This window comes from Ammospiza caudacuta, chromosome 2, assembly GCF_027887145.1.
Source record: "Ammospiza caudacuta isolate bAmmCau1 chromosome 2, bAmmCau1.pri, whole genome shotgun sequence".
In the NCBI taxonomy this organism is placed as follows: Eukaryota; Metazoa; Chordata; class Aves; order Passeriformes; family Passerellidae; genus Ammospiza; species Ammospiza caudacuta.
Genome location: NC_080594.1, coordinates 52,381,266 through 52,399,886, shown reverse-complemented (window position 1 = coordinate 52,399,886; position 18,621 = coordinate 52,381,266). Strand labels below are relative to the sequence as shown.

The 18,621-nt window shown below is 40.7% G+C and overlaps 1 protein-coding gene across 2 annotated transcripts in view; it reads left to right on the top strand.

Moving 5' to 3' along the window:
• The first annotated feature begins 280 nt into the window (after positions 1–280).
• Positions 281–18,621, top strand: part of KATNAL1 (katanin catalytic subunit A1 like 1) — a 36,523-nt gene continuing 18,182 nt past the window's right edge. The window contains exons 1-4 of one of the 2 annotated variants that reach the window (XM_058825408.1): positions 281–358; positions 7,609–7,784; positions 15,040–15,200; positions 17,141–17,309. In XM_058825408.1, coding sequence (XP_058681391.1) covers positions 7,623–7,784; positions 15,040–15,200; positions 17,141–17,309 — 492 coding nt within the window. In that variant the 5' untranslated portion in view covers positions 281–358; positions 7,609–7,622. Of the gene's footprint in view, positions 359–7,608; positions 7,785–9,143; positions 9,376–15,039; positions 15,201–17,140; positions 17,310–18,621 lie in introns of those variants that run through there. The other variant, XM_058825409.1, reaches the window with a different exon arrangement.

Sequence of the window (18,621 nt, the reverse complement as noted above, 5' to 3'; positions counted from 1 at the left end):
AAATACCCATGTTTATGATTGGTATATAAGGGGGTGTCATTTTTTCGTCCTGAAAATCTGTATCTTAAAAGCATCAGTGCATTAGTACTCCCTTGTATATGAATATTGAATGTCTATTCCTACTACAGTTTCTCATTTCACAGAGATAGGTTTCTTTCCAATGAATGCTTGATTGCAGCTGCGGATTGCTGAGCAGTTTCCTTTTTCTTCCTTTTCCCCCAACCCCTATGTCAGCTATATCGTGGACAGGCTTCAGCTTCTTGCAGCTCCTGGTGCTTGCCACACTGCAGAAGGGAACATTGCAGCTGCAGAGTGCTTCCAGGGTCCCTGGCTCTTGGAGATTTGGGCTTTTGAGCAGGTAATGGGGAGAAATAGTTTCTGTCCTGACCTAATCCCAATCAAAAGAAATAAATGGAATACAAGAAAAAAATGATAGGCCTATATCTGGTTTTCTGTGTAATTAATAAAAAAAAAAAGCTGATTCTTCTGGGGATGAACTGAGAAATCTGAAGACTTGGTGTCTGTAGCACTAACAGCAATATGCATATAAATGTATATTTAAAAAGATGTATGCTATTTATGTAATACATATCCTTAGTCCTAAAGAGCCAGTTCTTTGAAATTCAGAGTGGAGTTCAAGAGGCAGAAAAGTATTCAGCCCAAAATTCTGACCTTATGACTCAGGGTTATAAACACCTGTGTGAGTGTATTAAACCTCCAGTTATTCATGGAAAGCTTATCTGGGATGCAGCTTGGCTGAGCTGGAATGGAGCAGCAGCAGCACTGAGTCTTTGTGGAGCTGGCTGTGGTCTGGTGCTGGGGAGCACGGGAGTGCTGTACCCAGGGCCAGGTGCAGGAGCAGTTCCACTGCCTTTTTTGGCACAGAGCCCGACCTAAGAAACGCTTGGAACCCGAGCTGGCTCTGTGCAGACCCATCTTGGGAACCTTTGGTGGCATGTTTGCTCTACCAGAAGTGCTTACACACGTGATATGCAGAGGAGCAAGTGGCTCCACAAAGGACCAGAAGGATTATTGACTCAGGCTTTGTTGAGCTCCAGACAGGCCCTACAGAATCTTTCAGGTCTCTGGGCCCTGCATCCTGTCAGAGGAGGGGTTTGACTGATCATGGGCCTGGGTTTGATTTGTTACTAGTACCAGAAGCCCTGGAGGCTGTGCTGGAGAGGAGAGAGAGGTGAGCAGCCAGCCTGGGTCCAGCAGGGCTAAGGTGGAGCAGAAGCTGGTGAGCTGTCACTGCCTGACCCCTGTGTGTGTATGGAGTTACACCCCCCAGAGTGCCCCACAGCATTTGTTTTAGCTCTTTTCACTACCCAGCCTTGCTAATGAACACCTCATTACCCCAAGGATGGTGATGGGCCCATATGGATGGGTCTGAAACTGGTGTATGAGGTGCTTGGAGAAGGATATGGCTCACACTCAGTTTTAGCAATGGCACAGCCACAGCCGTCTCTGATTCTCCTTTCTGCTTCTTCAGAGAACTGTACTTCAAAGGCTCTGCAAATGGCTATTTCATTCTCCAGGATGCTTGCTGTTTGGTTCACCAAACTAATGAAATCTCTAATTTAAATCTCTAAATTAATCTTTAATTGAAAGACTGGCCACCTATTTAGTGTTTTCTTATGAGTTTACTTTTAACTTGTGATGAATGTCTTTACTTCATTTGGAGATTTTTTTTTTCACTTGCACTCAAAGTAATTCTCTGTTTCAAGTTAAGAATGCACACAAAAATAGTTCGAGGCCTGCATGCATGCTTCTTCTCCTTCCCACTTCCATACACATTTCCCCATTAACTCCACGTCTGCCATTGCAAAACAGTTTCAATGCAAGAGGCCAAAAACCAGTTAGCAGAAAGCAGCTGACTGAGTTAAAAGATCCCTTGGTGCTGGGTTTCCTGGATTATGGTATATGTGTGTGTGTGTGTGTGTGTGTGTGTGTGTTTTATCTGATGTCTGCTGCTGCCGTTGTAGCCAGCCTTGTCACTGCTAATGTACACAGCAAAAAGAAAAAACAGCACTGGCATAACACATTTCTCATCTTTGATTCATTTACATGTAGTTTAAATTCAAATCTGCTGGAACTGAGCCATGTCTTTACTTATAGATATGTTTTTAACAGGAGTTGTGATCCTGTGAAGTCATGATTGTTAGTTTTCACACCAGTCCATGGGACTACAGCTGCATGTTCAAACAAAGCCCTGTTAACAGGGAAAGATGGATTTAGCTGTGAAACTTGGCAAGACTTTTGTTTGTTTGTTTTTTATCTGACAATAATCAGTTAAAATGTTTTTGTCATGCAAACATAATGTCTGCAGCATCAGCAATTGCTTCTGAACAGGGACAGACTGTTATTGGCAATGAAGATCAGTTGTTCTGCATCCAACACCAAAATGAGAGATAATCTTTATAATAAAGCAGGAAAGACTTATTTAATCTATTTTAATTATTGTATTTTTTAATATCTTACTCTTAAAAATCAAATGAAATGTATCAACCATGTAAAAAATGTGGTCTGTATTTATGTTAGAAATAGAATCCTGTGGGCTTCTAGTTGGAGTCACATGTCATGTGGGGAAAAACACTTTTTTGTTCCTCTGACAATGTTCCAGTTAGTGTTGCTGTTTATGCTCTCTCAGGTAAAGCATTGTCATACTGTTACATGTCTCTGTTTTAACAATTTTTAAGTTTGAAGAGAAGACTGAAAACCAGATCATTGTGCTATTTAAGTGATGACATAATTGAGGGAGAGAGAGCTGTTTGAAACTGGTCAAAGTTGGCTTACAAAACCAATATGGCTTTAACTTAAGAAGGGCAGGTTTCAATTAACTGTAATGAAAAGCTTCCAAGCAGTAAGAGGAATTTGAGGAAAAAACAACTTCAGTTTATGACTTAGACTCTGATAATGGAACTGGTTGCACATGAAAAGTATACAAATCCAAAAATCAAAACCTCTTAACAATGGGCTTCTCTTCCTTGCTTTGCTCTCTGTGGCAATTGACCTTTCTGGGACTGTGCGTGGCAGAGAATCATCCTGGCTCTGCCTTGTGGAGAATGTACAGTCATACCTCAGTCATAAGCACTGTGTTCAGAAGATGGTGCCTAACAGTGTGACTCTGTCTTGTGACATTAGTTGTAACTCTTATATTGCATTTTAGGATGCCCAACATCACGCACGGCTGATTTACAGAAAATGAGAAACAGGGTTAGTAACCAATCTTCATCAGCCTATGTCCAGGCCTTTCCAGATGTTCAGCTGTCCAGTCAGCAGTACTACAGGGCTGCCATGATGTGAGAGCATATGTCCAGCAATCTCAGGAAGCTGTGGAATGCTTTTGTTTTGCCAGGATAAAATTTTGATCAGAGAAAGACACATGTCCAGGAAAATCCACGTATGGTATAACCCTCTCAATGGGGAAATAACATCTGATTTGGAGAAAAGTCTGATTAGTAGGTATTAATTATGGCTTGATGTGAGTATTGAAACAATGTGAATAAAGCAAAAGTGTCTAACAGCTCATTTAATGAGAGTCCTTCATCCTGTGCAAGAGTCAAGGGCTTGTGGAGAAATTGGAATGCTGTGGTGTCACTGGTTGTGTCAAAACACATGCATAAAAAAGACACGTAGAGATAGCAGATGGCACGTGCAGAGTGAATGTTTGGGATCAAGCAAGGGGAAAAGCCCTGCTGCAGACCCCCTCTACAGGGGAGAGCATTTTCTCCTCTGGTAACACTGTGGTGAGATAGTGCTGAGAGATGGTTTGAAGGGGGCCAGTCCTGAATCCATTCCTACTGGTGTTGCACACAAGTTTGGAATAATGTGCTAGGTTGTCCCCCTTTGCCTGTCGTCCACACAGTCACTGTATCTGCCCATGGATATATTTGTGTGTATAATGCTTTGATGTTAAAGTAGAGACTGATTTTTGCATCTTGCTCAATTGTGCATTGCTTTAGTTCTGGGAGAAAAATTCTTTTCTGACCCTAGATAGGGATCAGCTCAGCTTATGCTCCAAAGAATAGAGATTAATATCCCCTGTGACCTTTTAGCCTGGCTACTGCAGGGTTTTTAACAAGTGGGTTTAAGACCCCATGTGTGGCAGCTACACCGACTTGAAGGTCTGTAATGTCTCTTCTTGTCAATGATCCATGAACTGAGGAATCTCCAAGGATATCTTGACTTGCAGTGGAGCTGTTACGGTCTAGTGCAGGAGAGAGCCACACAACGGTACAATGAAAAGCTGGTGTCACAAGTAGTGTGTAAGTTGTTCTAAATGTACTTGACAACTGTTGTCCCTGGCTGTATATTTACTTAAAAGATGTGGCTGTGGTATGGTAGGAAAATTAAATATCTAAACAAAGCTCCAGATAACAAACAACAAAATGCTTTCTTTATGATTTCTGTATTTCTGGTTCCTTGGATGTCTCTGATGTTGTATGAACTCTATAATACAATGTAGAATAGATAATAAAGAGTGAGTACATAGCATGAAAAGGTCCTCACCTAGTTGTAGTTACTTCTCCCTCCCTCTCCATCCCTGACATTGAAGAATGGGATGATGAGAAAACAACACAGGAAATAATTCCTTCCAAAAAATTATTTTCCCTTGATTTTGTACTTACTTGTTTTGATTTGCTTTGGATATTCTGAATTAACATTACCTTCACTGGTGTGCATAGGAAGCTTGTAGTTTGTTTAAACCATTTTTAGCATTAGTTTTAAATAGCAGTAGAATCTCAGCAAACTGCCTGGGATTCCAGGAAATCACTGGTTTAGGAGTGAGGCCTATAGCTGCTGTTTCAAATAAAGCTCAGGTAAATAGGTGGCATTATATTCACCTTTTCAAGCTGTATGACACCTATGGTGTCTAGTGTAGGTAATAAGTAAAAACTGAAGTGCCTGAATCCACAAGAAAGATCCAAGGGCTTTTGTCAGCCTAGCTCTGGAGGCATTGACCGTTCAGGAGGTACACAGGTGTACATCCACCAGCCTCCCTCCATGCTCCAAGTTTCAGTGCTGTCAGTGTTTTATAAGCTCTTCAGTGTGACACACCAGGCATCAAGCTCATGCATAAACTTCGGCATCACAAGCATGAGGCTAGAGGCCTCCATACTCTTGCTAGCTGGAGGAAATGGGAGAGTCTTGTTTGGTTTGCTCCTGCAATTTTAAAACTGTGTACATTTTTCTGCTTCCTGCCTCTCATCTTCCTTGTCCTGAAGTGGGCACGTTTGCATGGCTCCTATGGCTTGCCTCCTGCCTGTGGATTGACCCAGATCCCACCACAGGCAGAGATGAGGAGGTTGTCTCCTCTGGTGAGCAGGGGACTCTTCTGGAATTAAGGGGGTTGGTTGTGAATATCAGTCCTCTTAAGGCAAAAGAGAGTTAAATATGCCCCGAGGGTGGGAATTAGCTGTAATAAGGAGCAATGAGAGGTTGTAAAGCAAGTGTGTTTTCTGTTTAATGGATTTCTAGGAATCAAATTCAGCAGTTCCTTAAAAATGTTTTATTTACTTGCTGTCTTTCACTACATATGCAGAAAACCTCCAGAGATTTGAGGAATGCTTTTCTTAATAGTGACAGGCTGGTTGTGAAGCAGATCCTGACCTGGATGTGTTTGAAGACAGGTCAAAGGCTTCTGCCCCACATGGTGTTCTGTTCATTTGTAAGCTGACTCATGAGATCTGAATGGGTTATAAACTATCTTCAGTTCCTATCATTTTATGTATTTCCTGTGCAATGTGGGTGACATCACTTTTTTTTCCCTATAAGTGACAATCTTCTGTATTTAAAAATTAAATTATCTTAGTTGCTGCTAATCCTGATCTTGGTAATGATGTATCCTGCCTATGTCACGAAACAAAATTAGGGTTGTCACCCTTTCCACTTTAGATTTTCTCCTGCCCAGTAGTTTACAACAGCCAGCAGGAATGCTGTGCAAGCTGAAATGTGCAGCGCAGCATGAGGACAAGTAAAGCCCAGTAAGTCCTGCTGTGCTTGGTGGAGTGTCAGCTGCAGGGTAGCAGCATGTTCTTGCTCTCAAAGTCATCAGCCACATGCAAGCTGTGTGACCTGTGGGTTTAAGTGAGGGTGGCAGTTTCCATGGCTTTGCTGCAGGGAGCTGGAGTGGTGAGGTGGTGGAGCAGACCTGGTGTGCAGCTCTAGGCAGCAGTTAGGACCATCAGTGTGGCACCCTTGGGAAGTGCAGCGTGTGTTTGCTCAGGGCAGAATGAATTTCGTGTGGATGTCTGTTTAACTTGTCAGGGGTTTGAATTTTGCTAAGCACAAGGGAATACAAAAGCATAAGACACATGCTCCTTAATTCCATCTTGCTCTTGTCTGTTTATAAAACCTACTAACATTTTTATAACCCACTAGGATGTAAAAGGTTGCTTCTGCCTGTTCTGGCTTCTGTCTGCTACCACCTGTTCCTTCTGTGTGCACTCCTGTAGCATGGGCTGTTTTCAGCTGTGTAGTCTAAACTGTGTTTGTATCCCTCCTTCCCAGTTTCTTCTTCATCTCCTTGGTCTTGCCAAACCCTTGATACAACTAGTGAACCCCACTCCAGAGCTGACCTCCTCCCTCTTGCTCAATGCAACTCTGCATTGCATAGCTATGAAATGCAATTTTTTATTTTTCATTTCTAGAGGTTTATGTCTTGGTGAATGTCAGGGATCTCACACACATTGAGAGCACAAGGGAAAGGAACTGATGCTCTTTTTCTGTGGTGGGGACCTAAACTTTGGGTCACATGGGATTCAGATAAAAGGGCAGGCACTGCTTCAATCCTGAACCTTAAATACAAACCTAGCTGTACAATACAGCTGAATTCTGAATGTCTGGGTTATTGCTTTCTTGACAGGTTACTGGGAAAAGCTGGGCTATGGGTTTGCCTTAAAGTCATGCAATTTGAGGACTAGGGGAAGTTTGTACTTTGGGAATCACTGTTCTAAGGAATGTTAAATTTGGATTGCTAACTGCCATAAATCTCGAAGTGACATGTTAAATTTAATGAAAAAATTCAAGTCAGCATGTAGATGTTGGAGTACTTTGAAAGAATATTTAAACAGAACGAGGCTCTCAACTTCATCTATTGTAGAGCAGTCATTCAACCGTATCATAATCTCATTAGGGTGAGGGCTCTTGAAAGTGTGAAGTGCAGACATCCCTGATGCTGGTTGGCACATTTAGGCATGTATGTAATATAACAGAATAAAAAGCAATTTAATGCCTCGTGTGATTTGTGATTCACAGCTGATGGCTGCTAATACATTGTGGTGATCTACAAATTAAAGTTGAGTTTGTTAGTTTCAGTGTGGGAAGGGCATTTAATTTTGTTGCATTAATTTAACAGGATTGAGGCCAAAGGCAGCAAAGAAGTTGTGGTTTTAATCACTATAAAAGAGTTACGATTCATGATCTGAAACTTTAGGCTAGTAAAGAGATACTCCAGACATAAATGGTTGTAGAAGAGCAGGACTGGATGGGAACAGTGTTGGAACAGTTCAGCTATGAGAAAAATAAGAAAACTAAAGCATCACTGTCTGAATTATTCTACAGCATGTAAAATTCATTTTTTCTGGTAATTATGTTCTCTTTTAGATTTCTTAGTGAAGATGAATTTAGCAGAGATTTGTGATAATGCCAAAAAAGGAAGAGAATATGCACTCCTTGGGAATTATGACTCTTCTATGGTGTATTACCAGGGTGTCATCCAGCAAATCCAGAGACATTGCCAGTCAATCAGAGATCCAGCAATTAAGGGCAAATGGCAACAGGTAGGGTGAAATAACATTGACCATATTCTATTACTTGATATTTGAAAACCACACTATACCTCCCAAACCCTATAAGATGCAGAGGACTTACATTTCAGTGATGTTGGCAACAGTTGTACAATATTTTGTTAATATTCATGGGAAACTATTTTTCATGGTGTGTTCAAAAGGAATTCTATTGTTCTAACTGAATCAATTCTTCTGTTGTTGTCACCTAGGATATCTGTCTAATTCCTGGTCTGTTTCTCTTTGCATACTCTCTGTGACTGCATACTTTTGAAAAAATTGAGGACTTTCTTTTTCCCTTGTATCTTTTGGCCATCTAATGTCCAGTAAACTAAAATGTGAGTGGGTGGGTTAGCATCACTAGAATTGTTGTCTGACTATAATAACACTAAATGTACCCTAAATGTACACTAAATTACTATAGTGTACAAATTTGGATCAGGTTTCTAAAACTGCAAGTCATACTCTTATCCTGAATCCTGCACACATCTGTCTCCTTGCTAGACAGAATACTGTTGAAACCATGGAAGTAATCTGCAGGTGAAATATAAGAACCCCATCTATTTTTATTACTTTCAGTATTTAAGTCTTCATCACATTTTTTAGCCCATTTTTCATGGTACAAACTGTGTTCTATAAACATAAAAAGGAGTAAAACCATATAAAGATGTTTCCAAGAATAAAGAATTCATGTTGCATAAAGACTATGTTTTGAAAGAATAACGGAAGATACAATTTTGCACTAGGTACCTAAAGAGATGATTTCAGTAAGAGTTTTTCTAAATATATGTTTGAATGATATCACCTAAAAACAGAAGGAAATTTTCCTTTTTATTGCAGCAGATGATTTGTTTATGGGTTTGTGTTTGAAACTTCTGACGCTAACATAGAGTATTTTGTGCACCGATAAGTACAACACTGTTAACAACCACTTTGTAGTAACTACTATTCATAAGTGTTTATCACAGAATGTCTATGAAGAGCTTGTCTGCAAAGCATGTGCCTGTACATCCAGCAGAGATAGTTTTCCTGGTAATGTAGTAAGTTGGATGTTGTGTAGGAGATATTCACATGCAAGTACTTGTATTCAAGCTTTTTCCCACCCCAGGACATGCTGATACAAGGTGTTCATGCCCAGTACATGTCCTTAGTTCCTGCCAAACTTGTAGCTGATGTGAAGGTAGAGTATGAGGATTTCCTCATTCTGCAGCTGAACCACTGCATTGTCTTCACATCTAGTATTTAGTGTTTCTTCTGATGACACTGATTCTTCCAATAAACTTTCAACAGCTCTTGTGTTGTGAAGGTCACTCAAGTCTCATGTTACTGTGTGTTGTTTGAACTGCTTCACAGAAGCCTGTGCACCATGGAATGTGTGCTGCACATTGGAGACAAACCTCAAGTACAAAAGGATCATCAACACAGTTTCCAGGATTTATTCCCTGGGGAAAGCAGCTGTCTCTCCAGCAGAGGATCTGAAGTTGGCACCTTCTCAGAAATTATCCCCTTTAGGCAAAAGAAGAATTGCTCCTGACCATGTCACATAAATGCTTTAGAGATGTGTCCCAAATAAGATCTGCAGCAGGTGGGGTAGCGTCTGTCACACTGTGCACTCATGTTAATTCTGGAACTTCCCAACATAGTAGTGGCAGATGAGCTTTGTCAGAATATTGCTTTGCTGTTACTGGTGCCAGGCTTGGAGACAAACAGCAAAAAATAAGAAGTGTGACTAAAAAAAAAAAAATGAAGGGCTTCATCCTTAGGTTATTTGCCTTCTCATTTGTTTGTGGGAACAAAATGATACAGCCCAAGAGCAAACAATGCAGCCCTGGAATTACTAGCTTTTCCATACCAGAGCTTGCATGTTTAGGTGAGACCTATAGAGATAGACCTGCTTTCCTTACCCACTCTTTATAAATAAATAATTGTTGTGCTTTCTCACTTCTTGAGACAGACTAAGAAGGAGTCTGGTGATGTGGATGTTAGCACTACTTTCCAGCTCCAACAGCAGCTACATTCACACTGTCAGTCACAGTCAAGGAGCTGTCTTGAATGACAACCTGTTCTGAAAAAAATGTAACTGAGAAGTTGGATCACAAGTAACACTCATTCACAGTATTAAAGCAACATCTAGATATTAATTTTAGATCTTTCTCATTAAAGAGTTATGCCATACACATTATGTAAGTTTAGCAAATTTCAAGTCCAACCCACTTGGTACCAGTAATGTGCAGAAGCAAAAGATTCCCATACCAGTGTGGTTCTTGCAAGTGGCTTGAGAAGCAAAGCAACCCTTAGGTCAGGGGTAAGGGGATTAATGCAGTTGATTTTTACCTGAAATTCTGTCTTCTCAAGCATATGGAACTAGCCTGTTCTTCAGGTTCTTCAGCTTCTCCATCATCTGAGGAATCTGGAGAAGATAATACCACTGGTGCCTTTTGGAGGTGGAGTTTAGCAATCACTAACACTGTGGGAGCTTTTACTCTTGAATGTCCTTGTACGTGTGTGCTCAAAGGAGAAAAATGTTACTTAAACTAGTTCTTCTCTGGGATGTACTGTCTGCATACACATTCACAATATTGAGCCTTCTGAAGGATTCCTGGGGTGCTGAGTGTCAGTATGAAGCATCCCCTTCCTTTCTGTATGGTTTGTGTGCAGCTCACTAACAGGGTTTTTGTCCTACTGAAACTTCTAGGGCAGTGATCTAAGTTTCGTGTGTTTGTGGACAAGTTCCATTTTAAAACAAAAATGTTCATTTGAGGAAGATCTCAAAGAATGGTTTCAGCTGTGGCTGTGCAGCTGACCAACTTACATCTCTTACATGCACCATTGTTCTTCCTGTTTGGTCATTCTCAACAGTGGGTGCTCCATCCTGGATCTGCTTTTGTATATGACAGAGGATTTTCTCAGTAGTTTATTGAGCAATGTCAAAGCCCAGGTGAACCAGAACTAGTTGGGATTTTGGGTCAGATTCCCAAATGCTCTTGATCTACATCTCTTTGCAGAACTGTCATTGTTTTAAAATTGCTACAGATTGGTCTGGACAGAATTATGTTCTGTGCAAGTATTTGTTGAGCTGTATTTCATGTCACACCGAGAGACAGCTTCAGCTTTGCAACTGGATGTCTTGATTTTGAGGATTCCTCCTGCTTGGAGCTGATGGTTAGGATGAGGAGGAATATGAACATGTTAACATCTCCTCTGCGAACAGCTGACTCATTCAGTTACAGCTGATGCAGTACTGCTTCTGGGAATTCCAAATCACTGCTAACCAGGGAAGAGGGATTCTGTTACTGTCTGGCACACCCTGCAGATCTTAAACAGGGCAAAAGATGCATGCTGAGGATCCACCAAAGCAGAGACATGACAGCACAAGAATTCCTCTGACTTCATGGAAAATTTACAGCCACTGATCATCATCTCTTGACTGGTTTATCCTGGGGATGTCAGGGTGACCTGGTCTTGAGACCATCCTTGTTTTGCATCCAGGGAGTTCCCAGCTTGCACTTGGGTTGGCCAAGTGTACCTCCATTTGCATTTTCACTCCTAGGCCACTGGAGCTCATTTAAAAAAGAGAAAGTTCCTTTGTTGTGCTTTGAGGTTAGGCTGACAGGTAGACATATTAATTCATGTAAATGCAGGCTGGGACTGGAAAGGTACAAAATCAGAAGCAACTCATCCTTCCCAAAACTAAAAGGTAGGTTTAGTCTCATGTCCACTACTGTGAACTTGTGTTGACGTTCTCCCTGTTTATTCTGAGAGAGTTTCTTGGCTGCTGCAGTGTTTTTACTAGACAGCTGGCTTGTAGGAACGAGCAGCTTCAGTGACAGCTCAGCAGCTGCAGAATGACAGCAGAGCGTGCCCCTGGGAGATAGTGCTGGCTTACGACAAGGCCAGCGGCTGTCAAGCAAAACCTGCTGCGTGTTAGAGCCATGTGCTCCGTGTTGCACAAGAGCTGAGAGCACAGGGGCCTCCACTGGAGCTCAGGCAGGAGTTCAGTGATTCCCTGAGTGCTTGGAGCAGCCAGCAGGGCACCCTGACTGACTATGGTCACTGGTGCAGGTGCACTGATTAGGTGCACTTTATTCCTGCTTAAAGAATAAAGGGTAAATTCTTCTTATTATTACTTCAAACACATTTTAGTCAATCTTAGTGCTTTTGTTGTTTTTTGCTTCATGCCTGTTTCATTAACATTTAGTAGGTCATCTTGTGATTAACTTAATTAAGAAACATTCTGTGGGTAACTCATGAAGAGGTGTCATTATAGGAGCTATACCCTCACTCTGTGATCAGACAGGGTTGCAGGATACCTGGTTTAGGGATCTTTTATTTTCACTTTTTAAAAGATCGAGCTTGTTGAATAGCTAACACTAATTGCAGGTAGTAATTTCAGGTTGGAAAACTCTTAGAAATAAACTTGATCAGTTTTCTTCCGCAAAAGAAAAATCTCACACATTATTTGTATTTACCAAGGCACAAATGCCCACGCTTATTACAATGGGTATAGAAGTACAAGCTCTAGCATAGCAGATAAAAGCTGGTGATGGAGAAGGTATAACAGTTGCCAGATTATGAAATACAGAGTTACAACCCTGAAATGGGTTTTGTAACTACCACTAAGAACGAGTGAACTCAATTCTTGTTCACTGTGTTTTATACCCATATGATAGGATGTGTTTTCTGCTTGGTTACTGGAAATTCTTGGGGGTGGCATGTCAAAACAAAACTGTGGGGCCATCCCATGGGCTGAAAGGCTTTTTGTTGGGCCTTCCAACACCACCCACTGCCCAGGGGAGGTGATGGGGCTGGTAAGGCAACTGTAGTGGCTGTACCAGAGCCTGCCTCTGGGGACCAGGCAGTTTCACATGGTAGCTGAATCCAGCTAACATCCTGCCATGCCTAGAGAGGCCAAGCTCTTCCCTACCTTTTCTTCCTTCCATCTATGCCAGCTTCTCTCCCTCCTCTGTCCCCTGTCCTGTTTTTTTTCCTGGGTTTTACCTGATCACAGGATGGTGTGCATGTGCAGCTTGCTAACCCAGCAGAAGTGTCCTTTATTTTCTTTTGGCCTCCCTCCCAGGCCATTTTTTGCCATTTTACCAACCTGTCTTACTGTACTGAGATGTCAGAATTGAATCCAGAAGAGCAGGGGCAGTGTGGCTGGGGAGAAGTGAAGGGAGTTTTTTCTATTTGGCAGCAGTGAGCTGCTAATTGGCACACTATCTCTTGAAACTGCTTAAACATAAATAACTTAAAAGTATTCTTCAGGCTCTCTAAAACCTGAGCTGGTGCTTCCTAAGGGATCTGGCACATAATGGTGTGTATGATGGGAGACAAGGAGACTGGGTGAGTCTAAACCAGTGATTTTTCTATTTGCATCCTTCCTAGGTTGCTTCAGAGTAGCAGTGATCACTGAAAGACACTGCTCTGTCAACTTCATAATTGTGGCACAGCCTTTTTGGCCCATGTCTGGGTTGTTTCTCAACTGCAAGGAAGTCTTTCTGCACGGGTTTCATCTGAGTCAGTTTCTTTAAGGCCTCTAGGAGTTTATGGCTGGTTTTCCTTTGTGGTCCACACGCTGAGGATTCCTTGTTGGTTGATTTGCCAGGTATTGACTAAGAAATAGGGTGTGTATTTCAGAGTTTGGTCTGCTCAGGTCAGGTTAAGAGATGGCTGGCAGACACTAGTCTGTTTTCATCTTCCAAAGCATCAAATGGTCACTTTCCCTCAGTTTTCAGATACCATCTTCTTGCTGGTCCAGTGAGGTGAACAAGAGCACACTGGCTGTTAGTGCTAGAAAGTTGTTTTCCACCAATTTCTCTGCATGTGTTGGAAGGCTGATAGAATGGATCCTGTCAGTACTCTTGGAGCACTGGAGTAGGAAGTGGCTGTCTCTCGTGGAGTGGTGCCCTGGAGGATTTATGCTGTATCATTCTTTTGTACCTCACAGCAGCTGTTTGGCTGGATTTATTTTTGGACAGGAGGGATGTGTGTAAAGACAGCTTGAAGGAACCAAGTTAGTAATCAATCACATTTGTAACTCAGCTGGAAGCTCTCACATTGGGGAATGTGTCCACTGATTGTGTGATGAGAAAGCAAAGACAGCAAAACAGGGCAGGAATAATCCTGCCTGAGCTGGATGTCTTGTGTCTTTGGAGGGATACAGTCACCTCATCTGGAAAGAGCAAGAAGGCTGCTTTGCCCTGTGAAATGATCAAGATCTTCCTGTACTTAAGGCTCTTTTTGTATAGGTGTTCATAAACCTTCTGGTAAAGTAAATGCAGTGTTTTGAGATCTGTTCAGGGTTTTGGGGGTTTACCCTTCTCTTTCCCTCTGTCCATGCCAGTATCTCACTGATGACACTCACATATATTAATAAAATCATGGTGGAAACTCTCAAGCTGGAAGGAAGTCATAATGATCATTGAGTCCAACTCCCTGCTCCTACCTAAAACTAAACCACATGACTAAGAACATTGTCTAGACACTCCTTGAACTCTGGCAGACTTGCTTCCATGACTGCTTTACTGGGGAGCTTGTTCCAGTGACCGCCCTCTCAGTGAAGAACCTAATGTCCAATCTGAACTTGCCCTGGTGCAGCTTTATTCCATCTCTGGTCCCCAGGGAGAGGAGATCAGCAGCACCTTCTCTGCTGCCTGCCTTGAGGAAGTTGTAGACCACTGTGAGGTCACTCCTCAGCTTTCTCTTCTCCAAGCTGAACAAACCAAGTAACCTCAGCTGCTCCTCATAAGTCTTGCCCTTTCACCATGTTAGTTGCTCTCCTTTGGACACACTCTAATGTTGTGCTCCTCACAGAGTTCATTTTGTAATATTATATTTTAATGATTTGGCCAGTTTTATAACTAGGACATCAGAGACTGTAATCAGAGATTTTTTATGCCAAAACAGTAGCACATTACTGCAGATCTGCCAAGAGCACCCTTACTAGTGTGAAAGCATGTGTGCATACACGTCAGCATGCACACACAAATCCAGGCATCAGCATACATTACAGCAGAGGATCACTGTGTTAGCAATCCTGTCTGCTTGGGACATTAACAAGCAGGAAAATGAACTCGATTGTTTATGCTGCTGTTGAATGTCTCTTATCAACCTGATAGGTCTGGGGTTTGTGAATAGGAAGTCTTCTGAGTCCCTGCCTTTGAGGTTCTTGAGGTACTTTCTATGTTTGTTTGGTTCTTTTTAAAGTTTGAATTGTAACAATTTTTAAATAACATATGTGCTTCTCAAGGTCCGACAAGAATTAGTTGAAGAATATGAACAAGTTAAGAGCATTGTCAACACTTTAGAGAGCTTTAAAATGGACAGACCTCCAGATATCTCTGTATCCTGTCAAGATGAGCCTTTCAGAGATCCAGCTGTTTGGCCTCCTCCTGTTCCAGCTGAACACAGGTAAGGAGAGGCTCAAGCAGAGTGGGTGGAATAAAGGTGGGTCACCATAATTTTATATTTGTTTGTGAATGCTTCTGCAACATGAAAATCACATTTAATTTACACATTTATTACATTTAATTTATTCACTTGTAATAAGGAGTAAATATAATTAATTGAGAAAAAAGTATTTAAACTACAGTCAGATTTATTTCTGACATTCTAAAGAGAGTCACTCCTTTATTCTGGTAGGAGTAACTAAGTGTGTGGAACTAGAATCTACTGCAGAGGTAAGTGGGCTTTTGGTGACATTTTCTCATGTGCAAGGAGAAAACTTTTCCATTTCAGTTCATTTGAGCAAAAGAATTAATTGATGACTGAGAAGTCTGTAAGGAGCTGGAACTGAAGGATCTTGAAGGACATGGTGGTTAGAAATCACTCCCTAGCTACAGATAGTTCAACCTGTGTTTAATCCATTGGTTAGTTTAATTGCTAAACATGTTCTGTTATGCATGGTATATCTCTTCTCTAACCATATTTAAGGTAATTTCAGTTAGCTGATAGATTTCTTAAAATAGATCCTTGTGCATTTTGTGAAATCCCTATTTTCAACCTAACAGAGCTGGTTGGAAACAGATTCAGTTTACAGACAAAAATAGCATTTATCATGCCAATAGTTTTTTAACATAAGAGCACAGAATTTTAACATGTGTATACTCACATAAGCAAAGGAGCAAAGTAAAATGAGAGATCTTGGTTAACGGAAAGAAATGCCAAGTTTATTTATAACTTTCTGTGCTTTATGATTATCAAAAAGATCTTTGTTTTTAAAAAAAACCCCAACCTAAGAATATGTGTAATATTATATTAATGCTGATTACTTTTATGAGTGGTAGAAATAACTCAGATTTTCTGTGGTAATGTTATGTAAAGTTCAAGATGCATTTATTCTTATATTTTCCTTAGTGGTAAACCCTCAACAGTTCATCTGCTTCTTTTAGGTTGAAATTTAAATCTTGTGCAAATAAATAAGGAAACTTAGGCACTGTTCTCTCTTGTTAAGTTTAAAGAAAATGCATGAAAAGCAAAATGTTGCCATTGTATCCAGCATTGTATTTAAGAATGTGCCTAATTTAAAGCATATTCCAGGAAAATGTTTTTGGAGTTAACAAATTTTGAGTTACTCAAAACAAGAATCAGTACAAGATTCAATAGTGGACACTTATTAAATTTGGGTGGCATTCCTGGCTGTTTATTGTACTTTTGTATTTCAAATTCAATCCCTGGAGAAAAATGACAATGACTTCTTGTCTTAAAACCAAATTCTTTCTCCTCATTCTACTGCTGAGTACTCTTTGACATTGTGGGTGATGCACACAAATATAGGTGATTGCAGTTCAGCTCTGTTTGCTTTTGCTTTCAAGGCAATTTTTATGTTTTGACATTTTCACACAGGGGAATGAAGTCAGACGTAGGCGGATTGTTTAAAATCCTCCCTGTTTTGTTTTGGGCCCTGTCAAAGATTTTAGCCACCTTTTTTTTAATGTCTCTATTTTAAAAATCTTTATTTTACCAGGAATGTCATCTATTTTTTGTAGAATTTGTGCATGTGAATGTAGCCTAATATAATCTTCTGGCTTGGAGTCAGAGGAATATTCGATTTGACGACTTTTGCTAAATTGTTTCCTCTTTTGTTACATGGGTGTTGGTTTGTTTTAAGACTGATTGGGAATACTGATCTGATAATGTTGTTAATCTGTTCTTTTGTGTTTTTTCTTCTTACTTTGGGTATCAGACAGAACCAGGAATGTGGTTTTGGATTTGTAGATACAGGGAAATAAGGCTTAGGGTCTTGGCAGCTTTAGTAATAATGCACTAAGGCAAATTAGAATCTATCCTTCTTAATGTTGCTCTTTTTTTCGCTGTTTTTAGCATGTTTTTGTTGTGGTTGCTGTTGTTAGGGCTCCACCTCAGATAAAACGTCCCAACCGAGATGGCAAATCTTTGAAGAAAGACTCCCCAGGGCTGCAGCCGCGCGGGCCCGCGGGCAGAGCACACCTGGTGTCCAAGGGGGAGAAATCTTCCGGCAGCCGCGAAAGGGAATCCAGAGCCAGGGCAAGAGATGACAAGGTAAGAGGTGGGAAAGAACTTGGCGGGGAGCTGGTGTGCTGCAGCAGGTGGCAAAGGGGAGCACTCTTAGTCATTTAATACAGATAATAAAATTCACAATAATCACTTGTGGGAAAACTTAGTGCTTTCTTTTTCCCCACGATCAAAGCTTGTATAGTGGTGACATTTATCATTATTATTAATAATAATAACAATAATAATAATTACACCAAATTAAGAAAAGTTTATTATTAATAATTACACCAAATTAAGAAAAGTTCTGTTGTGTTTGCTCCATCTTAGTGTAACATTTTTGAGGAAGGGAAGAATAGTGTCCTGTTGCTGGGGGTTTCTTATTCTTTGAGTGAAGACCATGGGTTTGTCTCTAATCTCTAAGTGTCATTCAGGCATGTAGTCCCTTCTCCTCCTTTCCCCCATATTTGGTGGGTTTTTTGTTTGTTTGTTTGTTTGTTTTTTCCCTTAAAGGAATCCAATACAGGACTTTTGTAAAGATATTAATGTAAAAAGTGCAAAAATGAGACCAGTGCCCTTCCCTAGACTTGAAGCATTATGAATGGAGTTCCACAGTACCATTGCCTCTGCCATTCCATAGTATAATTTAGGCATGCCTAGGAGTTCAGAACAGTTCCATAAATGCATTGATGGTAGGTAAATCTGTGCCAAATTATTTGAAGTTACATATTTGAAAATAATATGAGGGAGAAGTATTAAAACCAAACTCTAAGCAACATTCATTTTCTCTGGTTTATGAAAGGGGTTTTGTATTTATTATAGTGTTTAGAAAGAAGCTTCTTGGAACTGTTTTGTTTTAAAAGTAAAAGCAATGAATTAAACTAGACTAATCTGGAGATACTTTCTTCTGAAGATCCATGAAAAGGGAGCAGTGCTGAAGTGAAAGAAAAGGAGAAACAGTGATTCAGTATACAGTGGTGATGTCAAAACCAGGACTGTTTTGTGGCTGGAAAAATGTCAGTGTGCAAATCGCTGTTTCTGAGACACTTGTGTTTTTAAATTTAACTGTGGAGTTAGTGCCAGGAACCCAAGGACTCTGTGGTGTTTATTATACAAGCTGAGACTGTTCTGAAGTGGCATTACTTTCCTGACAGACAAAGATACAAGACATGCCTTCTATGGAGGCACACAGTATTGTACAGATCTTGAGAGATGAATAAGAAAATATTTAGGCCAGTTTTCTTCCAAAATTTGGTTAGTTCCTTTGTGACCTTTCTATTGCACTTCTTGACAGCTTAGGAACAACTCGAAGATAGGCTTTTTCCATCATAAATTGTTTTCTGATACACAGGAAAACTAT